The 21,147-nt window shown below is 40.7% G+C and overlaps 2 protein-coding genes across 8 annotated transcripts in view; one reads left to right on the top strand and one right to left on the bottom strand.

The window, feature by feature from the left end:
- Positions 1 to 12,820, top strand: part of INVS (inversin) — a 93,257-nt gene extending 80,437 nt beyond the window's left edge. For all 7 annotated transcript variants that reach the window (XM_065052948.1, XM_065052952.1, XM_065052953.1 and 4 more), the window contains 4 exons: positions 2,777 to 3,587; positions 8,013 to 8,245; positions 9,194 to 9,274; positions 11,882 to 12,820. In XM_065052948.1, the coding sequence (XP_064909020.1) occupies positions 2,777 to 3,587; positions 8,013 to 8,245; positions 9,194 to 9,274; positions 11,882 to 11,997 (1,241 nt within the window). In that variant the 3' untranslated portion in view covers positions 11,998 to 12,820. The remainder of the gene's footprint in view (positions 1 to 2,776; positions 3,588 to 8,012; positions 8,246 to 9,193; positions 9,275 to 11,881) is intronic.
- Positions 12,821 to 13,027: 207 nt separating this feature from the next.
- The window catches only part of TEX10 (testis expressed 10), a 57,958-nt gene continuing 49,838 nt past the window's right edge, over positions 13,028 to 21,147 (bottom strand). The window contains exons 13-16 of the mRNA XM_065052955.1: positions 17,213 to 17,293; positions 15,651 to 15,832; positions 14,433 to 14,643; positions 13,028 to 13,265 (exon numbers count right to left, since the gene is read on the bottom strand). Of these exons, the coding sequence (XP_064909027.1) occupies positions 13,152 to 13,265; positions 14,433 to 14,643; positions 15,651 to 15,832; positions 17,213 to 17,293 (588 nt within the window). The 3' untranslated portion in view covers positions 13,028 to 13,151. The remainder of the gene's footprint in view (positions 13,266 to 14,432; positions 14,644 to 15,650; positions 15,833 to 17,212; positions 17,294 to 21,147) is intronic.

Genomic DNA, 21,147 nt, shown 5'->3' with positions numbered 1-21,147 from the left:
AAAGCAGGCATATATATATTTTAGCCTAACATATACGAAGAGAGCGAAGCAATGATAAACAGAGGTGTTAAAAATTAAGCTTTACCTGCATGTGTATTAACTTTACTTTAATTGAACTATTCAAGTGGCGAAGTAAAACGTATAAGAATAATAAGACACAGTAGTTTCCAAAAGAAAAATGGATACCTGTAATGAACATAATGAGGAGAAATTGGTAATTAAGGTAAAAAAGGGGAAAGAGAGAGAAAGCTGTGGGGAAGATTACAACAGTGTAGGCAAGACAAGAGAAGGAGAAGGACAAAGAAACTATAAAAGAGGAACAAACAGCCTTTTCTTTTACTTCAGTATCCAGTCTTAGCCAAAATCTCCCATTGGTTATGACAATGGAAATTGCATTGCTTCAGATTCCCACTGTTTCTCGGAGCAAATATAACAGTTTTGCACTGGGAGAGTGACCTAAGGAAATAGGTAGTGGGTAACTGATGGGAAACAGGGGCTATAAAGTCAAACAGACTGCAGAGATCAGGACTGAATTTGCCAAATTTTCTGGAGAGGATTCTAATATTGATACTTTTATTTGAAAAGACACATTTATGTTGAGTTGTCTACACTACCCTTCACAGTAACCTAGCAAATTCTAACCAGCAGCAAATGTCAGCAGCATATAGCTTGGACTTTTGATTGAAGACTTCCCTTTAGTTGGAGATTTCCTGATGTAGCTTTGCCAAGATAATTTTTCCATGGTGATGGTTCTACAAGTAAGATTTTAAAATCATATAGGCTATTGGCTGGAGATTTTTTGCTTTTCAATGTGTCTTTAAAAGCAGAACATAATTTCTGCAAGAGAGAGAGTTTTACTTTTCAATAGAAGATTCTTTGCTATTGTTTATTATCTTTTTTCATCATGAGCGCTGAACATGATGAGAAGAAAACTCTTAAGGCACTTCTGAAAATGTGTAACACGTCTACTTGCTTCTACAGTGAGACCAGTTTAGCTAAAGAGATTCTAAAGAAGGCCCCTTCTTGCCCAATCCAAAAAGCCTGTGTTTGAAATAAAATGTTACGCTATTTTTAGGCATGCATTCTCTTTTTGCTGTTGAAATGATGCCGGGAAAGTTGATGTATCAAGGATCAAGTAATGAAGTTCTTAAATCAGTTCTCATTAGGTGTTTTAATCAATGCTCTTGTGACCAAAACTTTGATGGACTTAATTGGATGTTTTATTGGAATTAAATATAAATGTAGATCCTGTGGGCTCTGAAAACTGTGATTTAGTTGGTGGCTCTTTCCTGATCTGTTCTCCACAGAGAAATACTCTTTCCTTTGTATGTTATCTCATTTGTCTTGACTGTAGCACAAACAGGTACGTTCTTTTTTGTGTTCTGTACCTGTTATAGCTTGGTTTTCCTTTCTAAGAAAGTTTATTTCAACTACAAAAGACGAGCTAGAATACTTAAATTACACTTTTCTCCCATTATCCAGTTACCCAGTTGTTCGGATTTGGAAGTTTTGCACATAGTACTTAAGTGTCTTATGGTTGAAGTAAAAAAGTGTTACGCATTCTGTACGTGCGTCCCAGGTGGCAGGTTTTGGTAAGTTCAGAATGACGAGGCCTTTTTTAAAAAGCCGTGTTCTTTTTCCTTGTTGAGAGATCAAAATAGTGTTGAGACGGTGCTGGGAATTTCATACATTTAAACTGACTGTCAGACCTATGCTGGTTTTATTGATGGCACTGAGGTTTTTTCCCTTGGCTTTGTCGGGAGTGGGATTATGCCCATAGAAATCATGGCACCAGAAGGCACAGTTTTAAATTGTCTGTTCCCCTGGTGTAATACAAGAGAGAGGGAATTTCCTTCTCCATTCTGGGAGATTAAAATACTAGATCCAAATACATAAGAAATCATTAATTAAATTAATACTAGTGGTGGTTTTTTTTTTCCTCCGCCCCAGAACATACAGGGCTATCTACCCGTATGACAATCACGTGTAAGTTAGAGTAGCCTCTCAGCCCATACTGACCTGTCACTGTGATAAATCTTCTTCACTGAAGACTTCATTGATGATAGTAATTAGTTTCTTCTGTATAATCTGTTAATGTGCCATATTCTGTTATCGGGTGAAAAGAGCATCCTGTGAAGGCATTACAGTAAGGATAAATACAGCATGGTTTCACCAGGTTTTGGATGATTCAGAAGATGTTAGGTGATTTTAGTATATCAAAGATCCATTTCTTTTTTTCTCCCTCTTACCTACCCTTTAACACTCTGCTTCGTTTCATCCTGCCTGGTCGATGTGTTTGTTCTCCTGTTTGTTTCCAAACAAAATGAAGATGTGTGGATGGTGGGTGGGAGATGTGCAGTTTTGCATTCCAGCCTGGCTTCCGAGTCATCCTCACAGGAGCCCTGAGAAGCAGTTACCACCCGGGAGCGAGGGAGAAATGGGAAGGACGTCCTAGTTTCATTTAGGCTGTCAAGGGAAGTGCTGAGAAGCCAAGAGCTCTGGGTTTCCTGGGTCAGTGGGTTCTCCTGTCTGTCACCATGGGCCGGACACAGGGTGGCTCCAGCAGAAGTTTGTGCTGTGAGAAAGAAAGATCCTTCTAGAACAGTGAGGAAATGAAGAAGTTTGGGACTGCACCATTACAGGCAGTTGTGTCCTCTTCTGATTCTTCCCACTTAAAGTTTCTTTTCATTTCTGTAAATCCTGGTGTGCTTCAAAGGTAAAAAAATAGAGACATCATAAACAATGTTTTGCTTGTCTTTCATTTCTCTGTCTAAAGATTCACTGAGGAAACACAGCAAAAGCAAGTCAACTTGTGTCCAGTTCCATTGTGGCAAAGCAAAAGAGGGAACAAAAGTGGAAGCGAAACATCAGCAGGTTGCAGCCGCGGCAGAGCTGGATGGAGAGAAGCCCAGGGAGCACAGTGCCGAGGCGACGCGTACCTGTGCTCGGGGGAGCAGGAGGCGGACCCCGTCTGCTTGTAGGACTGCTAGCGCTGGGGAAAAATTAAGAGATCAAAGTCAGTCTTCATCTGGCAACAGGGACCATTGCGAGGGAACAGCTGCGTTCTTCTGCAACCTCAGTTGTGCTGGTGGAATTGTGAGAAACCCGAAGCAGTGCGAAGCTGCTTCCAAAGGCAAAAGGCATCAGCAGAAATCCAGAAATAAAGAGGTAAATGACGAGCGATGTTCACCAGCTGGCTCCAGTAGACCGGGAACTGCCAAAACGGTGTTTGTAAACACCCGCAGTGACAGCGGGAACGCTGGAGAACAAGCGAACAAAGTGGGAAATACCGAATTAGCAAAAAAGGCCTCCCCTTTATTGTCTGCTGAGGCAGAACCTACTGGAACTGTGCCAAGAAACCCAGTGGCTTGTTCTGCTCCTGGTGACAGCTGGAACTTGGAAAAAGCAGGCGTAATCGGATCCAGGAGTGCAGATGATCAATTATGTTCTGTCGCATGGCAAAGTACAAATATTGAACTAATCCCTTTAGAGATTCGAATGCAGATTATAGAAAAAGAAAGAAAAAGGAAAGAGCTGTTTCGGAAGAAGAACTATGCTGCTACAGTCATACAGAGGACGTGGAGAAGGTAAGAACTGCTGTTTCAGTAGCTAGAGAAGAGTGAGATACAAGTAGATGGAAATTAAATTAGGGTTGTTGGCAATGTGCTTTATTTGGTCCTTTAGCTTACAACATTACCAGTGCTAAATCAGGAATTTAATAATCTTTCACCAAACAAGTGGAAGTGTGTTCCAGTTGCCTAGAATTACATTAGTAAGTTCATAAAAAGTGCAATGTGAGTGATTACTTTTAATAATTGGAGAAGTTATTAAATTTCTATTTCAAGCACTGATACTTCTTTAGAGTGCCCATCAAGATTTGCCTAAGCCAAGAGTTCACTGCTGTCGTGTTCATTAGCAAACTTGCATGTGTATGGATATGGGGTTTTTTTCTGGAAAAAGCTTTTCGTAACCAGATCCTTCAGTACCATTTACTGACACACCTGAAATTGTATTCTGACCTGCATTTTGACTGGAGAGCCAAACTGAAAGAGATTTGGAAACTCGGAGAGGGTTTCTTCTTGTACTCAGCACTGTTGAGGCTGCACCTCTAATCCTGTGTTCAGTTTTGGGCCCCTCACTACAAGGAAGACATTGAAGTACTAGAGAGAGTTCAGAGAAGGGCAACGAAGCTGGTGATGGGTCTGGAGCACAAGTCTGATGAGGAACGGCTGAGGGAACTGGGGCTGTTCAGCCTGGAGAAAAGGAGGCTGAGGGGAGACCTGATCGCTGTCTGCAACTACCTGAAAGGAGGTTGTAGCATGGAGGGGGTTGGTCACTTTTCCCAAGTATCAAGTCATACGACAAGAGGAAATGTCCTCAAGTTGCACCAGGGGAGGTTTAGATTGGATATTAGGAAACATTTCTTCATGGAAAGGATTGTCAGGCATTGGAACAGGCTGCCCAGGGAAGTGGTGGAGTCACCATCCCTGGAGGGGTTTAAAAGATGCATAGATGATGCTCTTAGGGACGTGGTTTAGTGGTGAACTTGGCCATGTTGGGTTAACAGTTGGACTCAATGATCTTAAAGGGCTTTTCCAACCAAAACAATTCTATGGTTCTACCCCACTGAACTGCAAAGCAAAGCAGCCACGTCTTCAGTGATCCACCACTTCTGCCATCAGCTCTCTCCACTGCTTGCTGGAGGCTGAATAAATATTGCCTGCCTTCCTGCATTTTTCCACACGCTGTGTAATCAGCTCAGTGCTGGGAATGTCATGCTTGGCCTTCTTTTCTAATTTAGATCCCAAATTCTTGTCTTATGTGTTCAGACCCTCAAAAGGTAACATAAGTCAGGAGCAGGTTAGGAGAGTATATCCCTAAGTGATACTGTTGCTTCTGAAGGCCGTGCTGTGTCCACTTAGCACTGAAGTAAATTCCTTACAGAGGAGTAGGTGCAGTCAAAGCTCAAAGATGTGTAGCGAGTGCTTTTGCAGATTTCCTCACAAGAACTGGGATCTAAAGCCTTGTGTTGAGCTAGCTTACCTATGTAGAAATCTTTGCATCCCACTTGCAGTTTTGCCTATAAGTATTTTTGATAGATCTCTCTAAACTGTCACACACACAGAATCACAGAATGTTAGGGATTAAAAGGGACCTTGAAAGATCATCTACTCCAGTCCCCCTGCCTGCTGGGACAGCGCGGTGTGCTCCCTCAGCCAGAAGTGTGCGCACTTCCTTGCACCACTTTGGAAATTGTGGGGATTAAAGATTGTTTAAATGATGTTTGTTATTTAAAGAATTCATAAAGAAAAATGAATGTAACTGCTCTGTTTGCAAAACTCACATCTTATGGAACACTGACGAGGATCAGAAATTCTTCAAGAGTGCAGGAGAGATTAGTTTGGCAGTTCCTCCAGTGTCATTTTGTCACGTCTGCAGCCAGTTTACTGTCACTAGAGCTTCGAAGCAGTTCATAAAATTTGCAGCAATATCATAATGTATTTATTTCAGTGACTGTTTTGATGCAGAACACCAAACAGTTTGTTGGGCAGCGATGCTGAGCTGGGGGCACTGCAGCGTTAGCAAGAGCCACGCGTCCCTCCTCCCTTCTCTGTGAGGTTGGGCCAGATTTCCTCCCAGTTGCTGCGCTATTACCACAGCAATTATGTTTCTTTTTTTAAACAAAAGAAAGTTCTGCCTCTTCCTTGGGAGCAGAGTTCATGTATCTCAAAAAAAGAGGTGGCGTGAGTATTTTAGGATGTGGATCCCAAGTGACCTGCCTACCAAGGGGTCACAGTGAATATTTCCAGCTGGCCCACGCTGGGTGGCTGTGTGTGCTGACTTATGTCACTTATTCTGTCTCTCTCTCCAAAACACCCAATCTCTCATTCACTGTACGCCGAATTACAGCTCTTCAGCAGGTACCTACTGTGTGGCTGTGGGAGCCACTCAGTCCTGTGTTTTGTCTTTTGGTTCCAGGCTTGCACTGGTAAAAAGCCTGTACTTGTAGACAGCAATGGAATTATACATTATACATCATTAATGCATAATTCGACATTAGAAACATGTAGAAGTCCATGCTTGAGTTCTGGCATTTCTTTAAATTAGGATTAAATACCTTTGTCTCGCTGCAGATGTGGTAGTTGTCATTTACTTACTGTCAGTTTACTGAGCGCTATTGTGAGCTACAGCAGAGTGGCACTGGACTACTTCAGTATATTAAACTTGCCTTTCTTGGGAAAATGTTTCAATTCCCACAGTCCACAAACTTTACAAATGTAGCCCTCAAAAGTGTATCTTAAGGTGTGTGTCTTGCCAAAGGTTAATTGTTCATCCTGCTCGTTGAGGCTTGTAGATCTGTGTCTGGCTCGCTCTCGTGGGGACACTGAGGCCTGTGCTGTTCTCTGGGGTCCACAGTGAGTCACCAGAAGCTGCAAATAAATAAGTTGTTTGCTGTCCCTGTTGCTCTCCTGCTCGACTCAAGCTGTGTCTTTTTCTATATGTTACTGCCACATGCACACTTTGACCAGCAGTAGCTCCTTAGCTCCAGTTATGTTAGCACCTCACTGTCATTGTGCCCCCTCTTTACTTTCTCTTCCTCTCTTTCCCCCTTGAAAAGTTCGAAGTGACGTGTGATTTAACAAAACCGGATCTTCTTTTTTTTCCCTCCATCTCTTAATAACGCTCCTGTTCTGATTTCATACAGGGCTTTGCAACGCGTAGGCGCTATGGACATTTATTAGTAAGATGCAGTTGCTCACCACCTTTGTTAGGTAATTTAATGAGCTGTGTAACAGTACATGCCTGAATTCTGAAGCTCCACTAAATTAAGATTAAATACATTTGTCTCAACTAGCAAATTTCACAGAGGTAATTTACTAAGCCTATTGAAATTTTTAAATTATTTGGAATATACCTGAGCTTGTCATCCCCCTTTGGCACTCTGTTGTGTACTCCTTTTCTGTATAAGGCTGCTGTCTTGTTTGCATTATATATACTTCATTGGCTTATAATTTATATTTAAACAATTTGTATCTGGTTGTGTTGTCTTTTGTTTTAATTTAGAACTTGTTGTAGATGGGAGCAAAAGAACAAAATCATCTCTTTCTCCCTCCTCCCTCATTCCCCTGATGGGGCATCCAGTAGAATGCCAGAGGGGATGATGATTGACGTGTTTTGGCCTGTTACCAAACGCTTATAATGAATATTTTACAAGTGTTACACAGTGGTCCTTTGTGACAGGTTTGTACCAGGAAGATTCAGAGTCAATTGCTAGGCCAGTTGATTGACCTGTGAGTGTGAAGTGCCAATATCTGATCGAATACTTACATCTGATTCAAGCAAAAAACAAACCAAACCAAACAAACAGCAAACTCCTTGTTGCTGGTGGCTTCCCACCAAAGTGGGAAGAGGGACAGATAATCAGCTGTGGCAAGGTTGGGTTGAGAGACAGGGACGCTTTGGAGGGAAGGGGAAAAGAAGCACAAAGAGATTGCTGAGCACAAGGTGAGGGGAGCATCTTCAGAGGAGGGATGGGAAGCAGCTCAGCTTTCTGTAGAGGACATGAACCCATAAGAGGTCGATTTGGCTTGAGTGTCGCACTGATTGACTGAGAATACAAAGTGGTAAAGCACACGAGAAAACTTGGTGTTGCTAAGCTGTGAATATAGTGAAAATGAGAAAAAAGTATTGATTATACTGGTATATCATAAGTATTCATAGGATTTGTTTTCTCCAGATTTTCTCTATATTATGTTGCAGTCCTGGAACTTCCGACACCTGTAATGCCACATCTCTGTTAGCTGTGTGAAATAGTGGATGCCTCCAGAATTGAACCCAGCTCCTACTTTTTCTTCTGAGCAAACATTTCTTATCCAAATGACTTAGCACATCAGTGGGAGTTCTGTTTTCCCAGTTACTCGTGTAATCCGCCATGTGAACTGATGCGTGGAAAGCACCGAAGTTAAAGCAGGTCACCTAAAACAAGTGCTCTTCTCTTTTCTGCTCTCTAGTTACCAGCTCAGACAGCGCTTGTTTCAGCTTCTTGGTGCGAAGCGGCAGTGCAAGGAAGACGAAGACAAATGGAGACAAGAGACAGCTGCCTTCTTCATTCAGGTTGCTTGGGAGAAACAGCTGAACCACAGCCCCCTGAAAGCAGCGCCGCCATGTAGAAATCTGAAATCCATGAACAAATCCAGCTCAGCTGTAAAAACCAGCAAGCAGTCCATCCTTAAGCAGATCTATGGTAATTTTGTCTTCACTTTAAATAGCTATGCTTTTATTTTTGTAACAGAGTGTATCCTTCTGTACACTTCTCACCAAATTGTTAGGAATTTCAGCTGTTTATAAAAATCAGTCTGAATCTCAGGTGTGCTGAGTAATTGTATTTTTGTTTCAGGTTGAAAAAAACCCAAACACCTTTGTGATTTAAAATAGCAGCTGCTCAAGCTGTTTGAATCCCCACACAGTGTTATTCCAGCACAGGCCTTGAGCAACCCAATAATTCTGTTGCCAGAGCCGCTCCCAGATACCCACGTGGAAATAATAGAGCAGTTGAACTGGGCAGAGGTGGCTGTACGGATGCACCGTGCCTATCTGGAACGTGGTTTATTTTTTCTAAGCATTGCTTTCAACTGTTTCAGTTTGGTACTGTTTTTCACACATTTCCATTTGAAGAATACTGTCTTATTCCGTGTGAGTAACTTTCTTGTTTGAAAACAGCTGCTGTTTTTTTGGAAGATCGTCTTTTCGGGTAACACTGCACTGCTTTGCACTACACCTGTATGCAGGGTGCAAAGGAAGGGTAGAGAAACAGCACTGCTTTAAACCTTGAGTTCCTCGACAGCACGGCTCACTGATGCAGTAAGGATGTGCTAACTGTAGCTATTTACTAGTCGCTTCTATCAGGGCTCTGTTGTTTAGATAGCCAAAAATGATTAAATAAATGAAGCTCATAATGTTATTTTCCTTCTTTTTTTATAGCAACTACAAGATGTGTTTTAACTTTACCTAAGTCCAGTCGCGGTTGTCACAATTTTCTGTCATATAGAAATAGTCTCACGAGTTTCCTCATCATAAATGAGAATAATTTTTAGGATAAAATAATGCTGTAACCTGGTTGAATAGTTTCTAGCTATACATAACCACATCTTTATGTGAATAAACACAGAGCTGTTCATATTGTTTGTTAAAGGACGTTCTCAGGAAGGCAAAGTGTGTCAGCCAACAAGAGCTCCTTCTAAGCTGAAACTTTCTGATGTGCAGCTGGTCTCAGGTAAGACACACACATTTTAAGAATAGTTTGATGTTTATATACATGTGAGATTGGTCTCAGCTTAGAACTCTAAGAAAAAAAGATCTGCTCGAGAACTGGGATTTCTTATCAAAACATACAACTAGTACCAAATTCCACTCTTTTTTTGCTACATTTTGACTTATTTGAGCTGTGCACTTTTCTCCTTGAATCATTTGTATGAAAACCTATTTTCACTGGGCTGTTACTAGGAAAGACCTTAATATAATGCACTTGTACAGTGAGAAGCCGGATAATGTTCACCTGTGGTTAAAATAGCACACAGACGCTCATACTTTGGTTCAGCAGCACAAACATTATTAGTCCTATAGAAGAGAGCAGATTTCTACATGTGCCAAGAATTTACACACCTGTTTGTCTGAAATACATGATTTAGTGCATAGTGCTGCTCTTTCTTCTAAAATGGCATAACAGAGTTCCCACGCTGTGCACAGAGCCTCAATCATTTAATAGCATTTTAGTTGCAGTTCAGTTTTAAGACTCAACCAAAAAATAAATGCATGATTTTGTTAAACTCAGAAGCCATGCAGTCGGTACCAGGTCTGCATTGGGAAAGCCTTAGTTCTGTTGCAACCAAAATTTTATGTATACAATTGGTACTGGGGCATCAGGGTTGGCACAGTCGAGGCTCTTGAGCTGTGCAGGTGGACAGAAGGGGCTATGGCGTGTAAAACAGGGAAGCGTCAAAACCCAGTGATTGTAAAAGTATAATCTAGGTCATTAACGGCTGGAACTTTCATGCACATGGCATTAATTGACAGCTAGCTTAGAAATGAAGTTAGAGTACATGGTTGTCTCTCCTACTACTTCTTTACTAAATGCCTTTTTAAGGCTATTTCAGGCGTATTATGCACTTAGGAATGGAAGCTATAGTTCTGTTAGCCCTTCGCCATATGATGTTTTAGCTCCTCATTGCACAGTTGGTCTTCATGGTTGTCTCACGTGTCGTTCTGGGGCAGCCACAGCCAGCTATCTGCAACAAAGCAAACACTTCAAGACAGTAGTTCAGATAATTTGCAAAGGGAAGTAAAATACATTTTTCCACTAATTCAACAAAATTCTGAAGTCAGAAGGAAATCTGACAGCAGACTTGTCCTGGAGTTTGTTAGAATTGTAGGTAAGTTTCTGCCTCACTAAGAGACAGAGGCTTTTTTCTGTTCACTGTTTGAAAACTGTTTTAATTAAGAGGCCTGAGCAGACAGGTGTTTGATTGCCACCTCTTCATGCAGATAGGAATCTAAATTTTAGAAGAGCTTTAGCAAATAATGCTTCTTTTCGTTTAACTTTTCAGGACAACAGATCTCCCTGTCTTCTGAAATAAAAAGGCTTTCTTTAGAGATCTGAGTGTCCTTTGCTTTCATAACTTGGTGACGAGTAGGATAGTGATAGGAACTCTGCCCAGTGCCTTTAGAACACTACCTACTTTCATTCACCTAACAGGAGCTCAGGGAACTTTAGCCCGTACTTAATAACATGTTTCTCATCTGCCTGCCTTTGTGCACGACAACATTACGCTTGTTGGAAAAGTTCAGAGCTGTCAGTGGCTAATGCCAGATACTCCAGTTCTGACGTAGGTCAGACTGGACTGTGCCGACTGATTCTTCTCTTACGGAAGGTACAGCTGGGAAGGTGAAGACTGTCAGCCTGAGCTTTAATGTTCCTAGAGCTGCTGGAAAAAGGACAAAGTGACAAATCTGTGACATGGACTGACACCAAACTCAGTTAAACTTACCGGTGTAAGCAGCCCAAACACTTTGGAAGTCATTGAAAGAAATGTACAAATGAATGCAGGGGGCAGAGGGCGACAGGTGGAAAAGGAGAGGGCAATGGGATGTACAGATACTGGGTATGTGCTTCAAAATATTCTGGCAAATGGAGCCCTTATGATTGTTATAATTAAAACATTTAGGAACTTGAAAGTTGTTCCTTTTTCATATACTTTTTTTTATTAAAGAGATTGCTTTTGTCAATTAAATAAATGGCATTTGAAGAGGTTCTCTGCAGCAGGCCAGACAGATATGCCCCTGTTTTATTTCACTGTGGACATTAAAGTGTGCTTATAGAATGGTAAAGGAGGAGGTTTTGTAATCCTTAGCATTAGAAAGAGGCCCTTGCCATGTGCTAGCTTCACCCCTTCAGTGAAACGTTCAGATTTGCACTCAGGATGACCCTGGCTAGAATGGGATAAAGCACCAAAATGTTTACATCCAATCTCCACAAAACTGGGGAAGGAAAACACACATATTATTTGTAGCATAATACAGTAAATAAAAAACATTGAATGAATCCAGGCATCTAGCCAGACTCAAATTTTTGCCTTCTAATAATTCAGAGTCCTCACTTTAGCCCTGGAAGAGTTTCCTCTGCTCCCTAGAAATGACCCAGTACCTGACATTGCTAAATAACGCTCAACAAAACCTCTTGCTGCTCTTCATCGAGCCCAGGCAAGAGCATTGTGTTGGAGACCAAATGGTAGATTCATTGTTTATGAAATCTAGAATACAGTGTAGATGAAACTTATTTTTATCCACTAGAGTTACTCATCAAACCCATTTTGTTCTTTTACAGTAAACAACCTGCAGTGTGTTAATTTGCTGGAGAACATGGGAAAATCAAAACAATTTTCATACAACATGAGACCAACCACAGCTGCAAAATCAAAGAATACAAGACTCAAGCACTAAGCAAAACTGAATGTTCGGAATTTAAAAAGCACATTCTGGTACAACTGTTATATTTCATAACGTACAAGTCATCTACAACATATTCAACTTGAACGCATTTTCAGTTTTTGTATTATCTCAACAGTGCATGCCAAGCAGACTTCTAAGGAGTTGCACTCGTTTTGTTTTTGTGTACAAGTTAAGTTTTTAAATGCAACTGTTAACTTATTTACTGACAGGATAAAATCTGAATTTTATTTGGAAACAGAAAATGAAGCACTAAGCCCAGCATTACAACAGAGTTGCAGGGGCTCCCCAGGTTTTCCTTTGTCCAAAGTAGAAATTTTGAATGTGTTCATCAAACAGTTTCAAAGGAGTGGAAACTGTACTAAAGATGTCACAGGTTTGAAGTCTGCCATTTGATTTCCCCTTGAATTTATCAAATATATTAATATTTCAAAATCCAAACAGGAACCAAAGAACCTTAACATTCCACTTCTGTACTAATGAAACAATTGTTTCTTAGCTAGCTATGGGTTTGGAAGGAAAAGTAGAGACGTTGACAAAAAAACACTCAGTAAATACATTGCTTTCCACAGCCTATGGAAATCGTTAGGGGTGGGGTACGTTTTCTACCCTTTGAGATTATCACCAGTTTTTTCTGCATTCATAACTATTTTTATACATGCACAAAAAGAGTTTCTACAGAAAGCAAGATGGGACTTATTCTAGAAGAAAACTTGTTCTTAGAGTAGCTTTGGAGCTGCCAGTGTATTTACCTTGCACAAAGTATTTAAAAATATGAACTGCAAAAATAAAAAGATGTTACTCTAGTTTCAAAGTATATTTTTTCCTATTTTTTTCTTCTAGCTAGTATTACATATTTTTTTAAATTAATATGATGCTTAGAAATAATAGATGATTGGAGTCAATATGCAAGCACTGAAGCTTCAAGGAGACTGGATTTTCTTCAACACCCATCACCGTGGTCACAACATGTACAAAAACAACGGCCGGGAACGTCTGCTTGAAAAGAAAGGCAACAGAGGTGTGCGGTTCTTTGTAAAATTTTTATTCTGTTTCACTTACAAAAAAATTGACAAGCTTTGTTCCAACATCTTCCATTCAAAACTAAATAGAAGGAAACGCTTTACAACAAATGCAGTTCGCCCTCTTCAATATACCGCGTTCACAGGGCCGGGTCCCTGGGGGTGAGAGGCAAGGTAGATGTTGAAACAGTAATGGAGGTCTGTCAGCCACTGCTCCTGAACTTCACCGCTCTTCAGTGTCTGCAAAGAAGGGGAAAAGGTAAAACTCAGTTCCACCACCAGCACTTGCAAAGCTTGGCTTTGTTTTACAGTTAAGCAGGTGCGCTGTTAAAGGTGGCAACGGCCTCGTTCACTGCACACAGCAACGTCATTCTTCTCATTTATACATTTCAACATGGTACGTCTGGTAAAGCTGAAATAATAAAGTGTTACTACTTGGTACACTGAGTCAGTGGCACATTATGAAGTGTGTGAATTACACCAGCTGTGATTTCCTTACTCTTCGTTATAGCACCTTGTTACTTTCCAGTTCTGCAATGTATAAGTCAATTAAAATGCAAATGAGCATGGTTCTACTAAAGCAGTAGAGCTCAATACCCCAGTCTACAGAACTGCTACCAACAGAGCAGCACATCCCACAGGCCAGTAACTCCCACAACCCACCCACAGTGGAACATCACAAAAATTTGCTGAGGCATTTTTAACACCACAGGAAGCCAACCACCTCATTCTCTGTCAGAGAAGGTGCATGATCCTCTCTTCTATCTGCTTTCACCACCACTGAGGTTACGTTTCTGGTAACAGACCATTTAAAAGCTACTAATTGGGTACGTGAGGCTTACATGTTACAACCTGTAGGACATACCAACTCTCTGCGCTCAACACTAGTAAGAGCTTTGTGCAAAGGTAGTTTCAGATACTTTTTTTTTTTCCTAGAGAAACAGCTGTAATAGTCTCAAAACTACCGGAACGTAGACACATTAATAGAAGCGCTGGGTTTTGCAATATTTGAAAGTTATTATATTCCGTACTGTACATATTTAAGAGAGTTTGTCTGGTTTAATAACTTCTACACCTGTATAGCCCTGCTCCAATAAACAGAAAAGATTAGTTTCTTATTTTGGGCAGCTCTCCCTCAGGCTGTGCGGGTAACCTGCTTCCAGCGCATTTTGTTAGGAAGCAACTGCTGCCCAGGGCCGCTGGGCTGGTACAAGCTCAACTTCACAACCGTCTCATCTGCGCAACAACCACAGGAGCTCGGGTAAGTAGCTGTGACACAGCCTGGACTTCCAAGACAAAAGAAAATCATAACTTGTGTTTCGCTAAACATCTGTACTTCACGTTTGAAATAATTTTTAAACCTTGTATGCCCTTGTAACTTGTGGGAGACAACAAGAAGTTTCATACCATGATGTCCTTGATAATCTGTTGCACCAGAAATTCGTTTGTGATCATATGGCTGCGGAGCTGACCGTGCTGCATGAGTAAGCGAAGCAACTGAGCAACAACGGGCAGCTCCTCCCGACAGATCCTGCTCACTTGCAGACTTTGCAGCATCAGTCTCAGTAACCGTGGCAGGAGTGCTAACGCAGAAATACATGATCCCCACAGCATGTCCCTGAGAGGAAAACAGAACAAAAACTGAAATGACCGAGGACGCTTATTTCCAGGATGCTCCTGCGAACTGGTCTCATCAGCTGTGCAAGGAAACGTGCCTCTCTGAATGTAACCGCACCAACTGCCTTCACCATAATCAGCACCAAAGAAGAAAATTTGTACAAGGAAGTGCTAAACTTGGAAATGTTCTAAAATTACGTACAGCACTGGAAAAAATGTAAGGTCCTGCCGTGGAGCTACAAATATTGAAGCTCTTACGCAGTGTAATTTCTGCTTGATGCATCTGGGAAGAGGTTTTTATTTCAGTCATTGTTCAGATACACTTGAATCGTTATTTAAGAAATCAAACAACGGAATCAGCTTTTTGTGATATGCAAGTCATTAAATAGAGTAAGTGAAGGTTGACTCTGGCTTGAAAAACACATCTTAAAATTTAAGTAAGCTTTGGGCAACTTTCCTGAATATGGAACAGTTAGAGTAAAAAATCTGAAGTTTAAACTGTTCAAAGACATTTCTGTTATACAGGTAAATAAACTTATTTAAATCCGTTTTCTGTAGGTTTTTTTTTTTAAATCAAATGGATTTGCAAGCCTATAAAACGATGCCTGAGAAGTTTTGTTAAAGCTGAAATATCAAGTCAGTTAAGAGTACAAGCTTAAAAAGCCAAATCCTTTGCATGTCACTTTTCAACGTATCTAATGAAACTAAAGGCTAAAGCTAAAGATTAAGGTATAAATATCCACCTTTCTGAAGTCAGGATGGTTCTGACATCTAACTAGAACAATTGTAAGTAAAAGCTTTGAGATGAAACCTCCTTCAGTTATTGTTTTGAATAATTCCAACTAACTTCGCAGCTCTTTTGCTTAAGTCCAAGTACTGTTTTGAAGTAAGCAAATGACAGCAAAATAAACTGGGGGGATGGGGCAGGGTGTCCTTTCATTTTGCATCTATAAATAGTCGCGGGTATAACGGCAGAGACAATTAACACGGTAAGAAAAGCAGCTTTACCTTTTCTGTACATGTTCTGCATCCTCTTTGTCTAAAGTCAACAGAAAGTACAAAAGACTGTAACAACAAGAAGCTAAGAACTTGTGCAGGTTTTCACTTAGGATGCAGGCTTGATCCAGGAGCTTATTTATGGCACATAGAACAGATCCAGCTGTGCTATCAGGTATTACAACCAATCCAACCTGTATTAGAATTAAAAAAAAAGGTAAAAATAAACAAAAAAAGTTAATAACTTTATGCACTTTTTTGCTGGTATACAAGCATATCTGCAGCCAAGTGATTCTCTCTCATATTGTGACATAAATTACTTTGTTTCTCTTCAAGTTCTACACACTATTGCGTTTTTTCAAATCCCTATTTCCCTAAGAAATTGCCACCCGTACCAAGAGAATGTTAAACCAGCATCTTCATTCCATCCCCTTTAAATAAACACTAATGTCAAATGTATGTAGAAAGACAACCCACTGCTTTGAGCCTTGCACTGAAAGATGGTACAGGTACAAACAATCTTGGACAGAACAGGTCTTTCCTTTTAAGCATATATCATGGGACAGAGCAGCACTTCCACAGCTTGGAACAGCAGCGAGCAAGTCACTGGGGCAGAAGGAAAATCAGATTTACTCTCCAGAAAGAAAAGCTTCTACTGGATCATCATCAGGGTGAGTCTCCTTGGAAATCCAACGTGCTCAACAGGAAAGAGCATTATGAGCTGAGTTATATCAAAGCTAAGGAAACATGTGGGGCCACAGCTGGGATGATGCTCTTCTGTTGTTAAAATGAGAACATCTTGAGTAAGGCTTTTACAGGCACGATAAATAAAATAATTTTAAAAATATATATATTCTTTTGGGGCGGTAGAGGCAGTGAATTATAAAGTAGTTTACATTTTGAAGTGCTGTTGAGTAACTATCCTAGATTTGTGTCCTGCAAAGCCATAAAAATGGTGCCACATTAGCAATGCATTATTTCTCTTTTTAAAAAACTAATTTAAGAAGTTTTAGAGCAGCCTAATTTGCTCACCTGCAATTACATTGCTTTAAACTGACATAGACAGCTGGCTCACTCAAGGTCAGCTCTTTCAGGAATGTTTAGAAAAAGACCAATAAAGAAATACAAGCTATGGAAATGTGGAATGCATTTCATTGGCATGATTATTCATGAGAGGTGAAAAATAAAGAATGATGACGAGTTCAAACTTCTAAATACTTCCAATATAAGAACACAAAGTGGATTTCAAGGCCAAGAGCACAGGCAAATCACTGTCCATCACAGGATGGTGTTCCTGTGTGACAAGACGAACTGCAGCCGTCACCAAGACCATGCTCAAACAGACACTGTCATAGAACACGTAAGCCGACTTAAAAGCTGTCATTTTAGTTAACACCCACCCCCAGTTAGCAGATACTATTAACTATTTTTTAAAACTCTTCTAATCTTGTTGAAAACTTTTGCAAATGCTGAAATTATACATGAACTATCTAGAATAAGTGGATCTGAGGGGTAATGAGACTTAGAAAAAATTATCACAAGGAAGTTAACCAAGACGACGAAATGTTACTTACCAGATATTTACAGATGCCAGTCTGGAGAATGTCAAAACACTGACTTTGTGAAGGTATAGCCGACAAGCTGCGACAGATCATCTGTTTCAATAAAACAAAGTTATATTTATGTGCACTAAATGCAATCAGCAATCATTCACTGTGTAGTCATACTTTGTTGACAGACCTAAATACAAAGCACCGACACAGACAAGCAGCAGCTTTGTCTCAAACTATTGATTCTTTACAGTATATAAGAGTAATATTGTCAACATAAATTGTTCAGTGTTAAAAGAGGTGACGGCTTATACCACGAGTTGTTTTGGTAGTAGCTTTCTTCATTTTATCTATGTGATACAAATAGAAGGCAAAAAATATTCTATCCAGCTACAGCACCACACCAAGCCTCCCCCTGCCTTTTCTCAGTTCTGAAGAATTTAAGAAAACAACTTCCCAAATAACTTTATCAAGCACAAAGCAGAAGAATCACAATGAAGCAAAGCAAAAAACCACAGCAAAAAAGAAAGTAGCAAGGATCCATTTCCAACTTATTTTCCTCTACACTGCCAAAAACATGATAGAATAATTGTGGTGGGAAGAGACCCTTAAAATCATAAAGTCCAACCATAAAATAAATATAGCACTAAACCATGTTCCTTGGAACCTCATCTAAATGTCCTTTAAACACCTCCAGGGATGGTGACTCCACCACTTCCCTGGGCAGCCTGTTCCAATACCTGACAACCCTTTCCATGAAGAATTTTTTCCTAATATCGAATTTAAACCTTCCCTGGCACAACTTGAGGCCATTTCCTCTTGTCCTATCACTTGCTACTTAGGGAAAGGAACCAACTCCCTCCATGCTACAACCTCCTTTCAGGTAGTTGCAGACAGGAATCAGGTCTCCCCTCAGCCTCCTTTTCTCCAGGCTAAACAGCCCCAGTTCCCTCAGCTGCTCCTCATCAGACTTGTGCTCCAGACCAATCAGCAGCTTTGTTGCCCTTCTCTGAACTCTCTCCAGCACCTCAATGTCTTTCCTGCAGTGAGGGGCCCAAACTGAACACAGGATTCAAGGTGGGGCCTCACCAGCGCCAAGTACAGTGGCACAATCCCTTCCCTAATCCTGCTGGCCACACTATTCCTGATACAAGCCAGGATGCTGTTGGCCTTTTTGGCCACCTGGGCACACTGCTGGTCATGTTCAGCTGCTGTTAATCAACACCCCCTGGTCCTTTTCCACCAGGCAGCTTTCCAGCCACTCTTCCCCAAGCCCATACTGCTGCCTGGGGTTGTTGTGACCCAAGTGCAGGACCTGGCACTCAGATTTGTTGAACTTTCATACTTCAAACATCACGTTCAGAGATGATACAAAATGTAATACTACAGAGAGAAATCTGCCAAAAGCTTTCTGGTGCTTATAAAAAATCAGGCACTAGGAAACTCTATTAGCTACCCAGACATTTGATGGAAAGAATTAAAAAAAAAAAAAGGTGAACTGAAGAATCAGATCTTAACTTTTTAGTATAAAACACTGGAGTGAGAAAAAAAAAGTTGACCAAGACCCCATGAAATGTTATATGTCTCCCAGATAGGATAAAGAAACCAGAGCTCTAGTAGATCTGCTCATACGCTGTACTACAGTCCTCAGCAGATGGCTTTCTCTGTTCGTCTTTTCATTCCCATCTATTCCAATAACTTGCAAACTAGTCGGAGAGCCGGAATGACTTCCCTCTGGTTACATTCACTGCTTTTCCCACCAGTGTCAACTGAGAAGCCTCCAGAAAGCACGGCGCACAGCATGAGTGCGTTGATAGACCATTAGCAGTCATGACACTGTTAAGGACGAGGAAGATGGAAGAATCAATCCATGAGGAATTAAACATTCTCTTTGTGCTCAAGGGAATACAGCAAGAGAACATCAAGATCAGATGTTTGTGGGAAGGAAGAATTTAAGTGTCTGAGTTTTACAAATACTCCAGCTAAGCAAAAACTATTCCTCTCAGATACCTTGCTGACTGAAGAAAGAGCTAAAGAAAACTTTCACAGAATGATCTGAGGGATTAAATTCTGTGATAGCAGCCTGGTTTTGAGACTTCACTTGAAGCAGAGCGCGTCAAGACACCTGAACAAGAGATAATGACAAAACAGAAAATATCACCCACATTATGCCAAAAATAATAATCCAGATTTCCAGCTGAAGAGAGACCCCAAGGAAAGGAAAGGTTAGGGAAAGAACATTAGCTCGAGGTCCTGCAGCATGGAAACTCAATCCTAAGTAATGTGGATGCCAGTGGCGGTTTAATCAGATGGCCAAGCAGCGTCATTTGAGGTGATATAAAAGTGTGCTCAGCTTTTTGAAAAATTACATGCTGCACATGCTTTCAGCCTTGCTCCAGCTGGCCAAGTTCAGGAGATGCTCAACACATCCGCTTCACAGAACATAATACTGTTGGGCTGTCAGGACATTGCTCACATTAATCAGTTTTAGAGGTATAACTGTGCAAGCATTTTGTTTGACTAGCAGGACTATTTAAAAGAATTTTATAGATACTCTTGCATTGAATACCCTTATTTTTGATGCATTTATTTAATACAGAAATATTACTAAAACTGTGTACTCTTATCTTAGATGATAGTGCTTCTGTACACTGCAATTTCAATGCGGTAAGATATGAAGTACTCTGGAGTATTCCCAAGAAACATACTCAAAACATCTGCGTATTAGCAGCATCAAGGAATGAAGCCAAGCTGAGACAGAGGTAACTACTATGGATTGTCACATCAAGGACAAACTCTGCTGCCCATCTCACCTTATTTTAACTAGTAACACACAAAAGGGAAAGCTACGCTGATTAATCTGTCAGCTGACAGCTCAAAGGTCAGAAATCCTGTCACAACAGCAGAATTGGACTAACCTATAGAAAAGATCACATGCGTTTGATGAATAACAGATACAGAAACAACTTGGTGAAAGAGAAGTGACAGATCATGGTGCTCAGAGACCAACAAAAACTTCTACATGCATCTAGAAGTTTTAATAATGGGAAATGAGGAAAAAATTAAGTTGAACCAGGGCAGGTCGTAACAACTCACCACAAGGTGGTTGTGATACAACCATGAAACAGGCAAATATCACTTTAGGACAGAAAAAATAAATATTATCACAACAGAAGTGATCAATAGTACTGAAGATACATTCAGTACTACTCCGTAAGACCCTACTTGGACCATTTCTGAAATACTGTGTAAAACTGGAGTCCCTCATTTTCAAGAAAGGTAAATTCCAACACAACAGGCATAGAAAAATTGCACAAAGAACAGAGATTCTATCGTATAGGTGTGAACAGAAGGAACATGTTGCCCAGAGAGGTGGTAGATGCCCCATCCCTGGAGACATTCCAGGCCAGGCTGGACGGGGCTCTGAGCAACCTGATCTAGTTGAAGATGCCCCTGCTCATGGCAGGGGGTTGGACTAGATGACCTTTGAATGTCCTTCCAACCCAAACTAGTCTACGGTTCTGTGAACTTCATCCACTTAGGCTGGCAAAACTAAAGTTGAGAAGGGATATTACGGTAATTTACAAATGCAATGAAGTGGTGAAAACTGCTGCAGGAAAACAAATATAACCAAACAGCAATAAAAAATAACAACAATGATAGATGGCATGGAAATTAGGAAGGATGATTATGAAAGAGGAAATGCAGGATACATTTTTGCTTATAACACGCTGCTCAGAAAGTTTACCAAAGGGCGACGCCACATGCCTGTGAGTGCATGACACCAGAAACAGTAAGCCAGGGAGATGCCTTCTCATTCAACATATACCCACATGAGGTCAACAAATTAAAGATCTTGAAGGCAAATCCACCAGACTTGCTCTGCAAACTAAGATTTCATCATTAATAAAACCATTATCAACATTTTGCCCTTAGGACTACAGCCCTGGACTAGGCCT

Source organism: Columba livia, chromosome 2, assembly GCF_036013475.1.
Source record: "Columba livia isolate bColLiv1 breed racing homer chromosome 2, bColLiv1.pat.W.v2, whole genome shotgun sequence".
NCBI classification, from domain to species: domain Eukaryota; kingdom Metazoa; phylum Chordata; class Aves; order Columbiformes; family Columbidae; genus Columba; species Columba livia.
The sequence above is the reverse complement of the archived record's forward strand: the minus strand, read 5'-3'. Positions and strand labels throughout refer to the sequence as shown.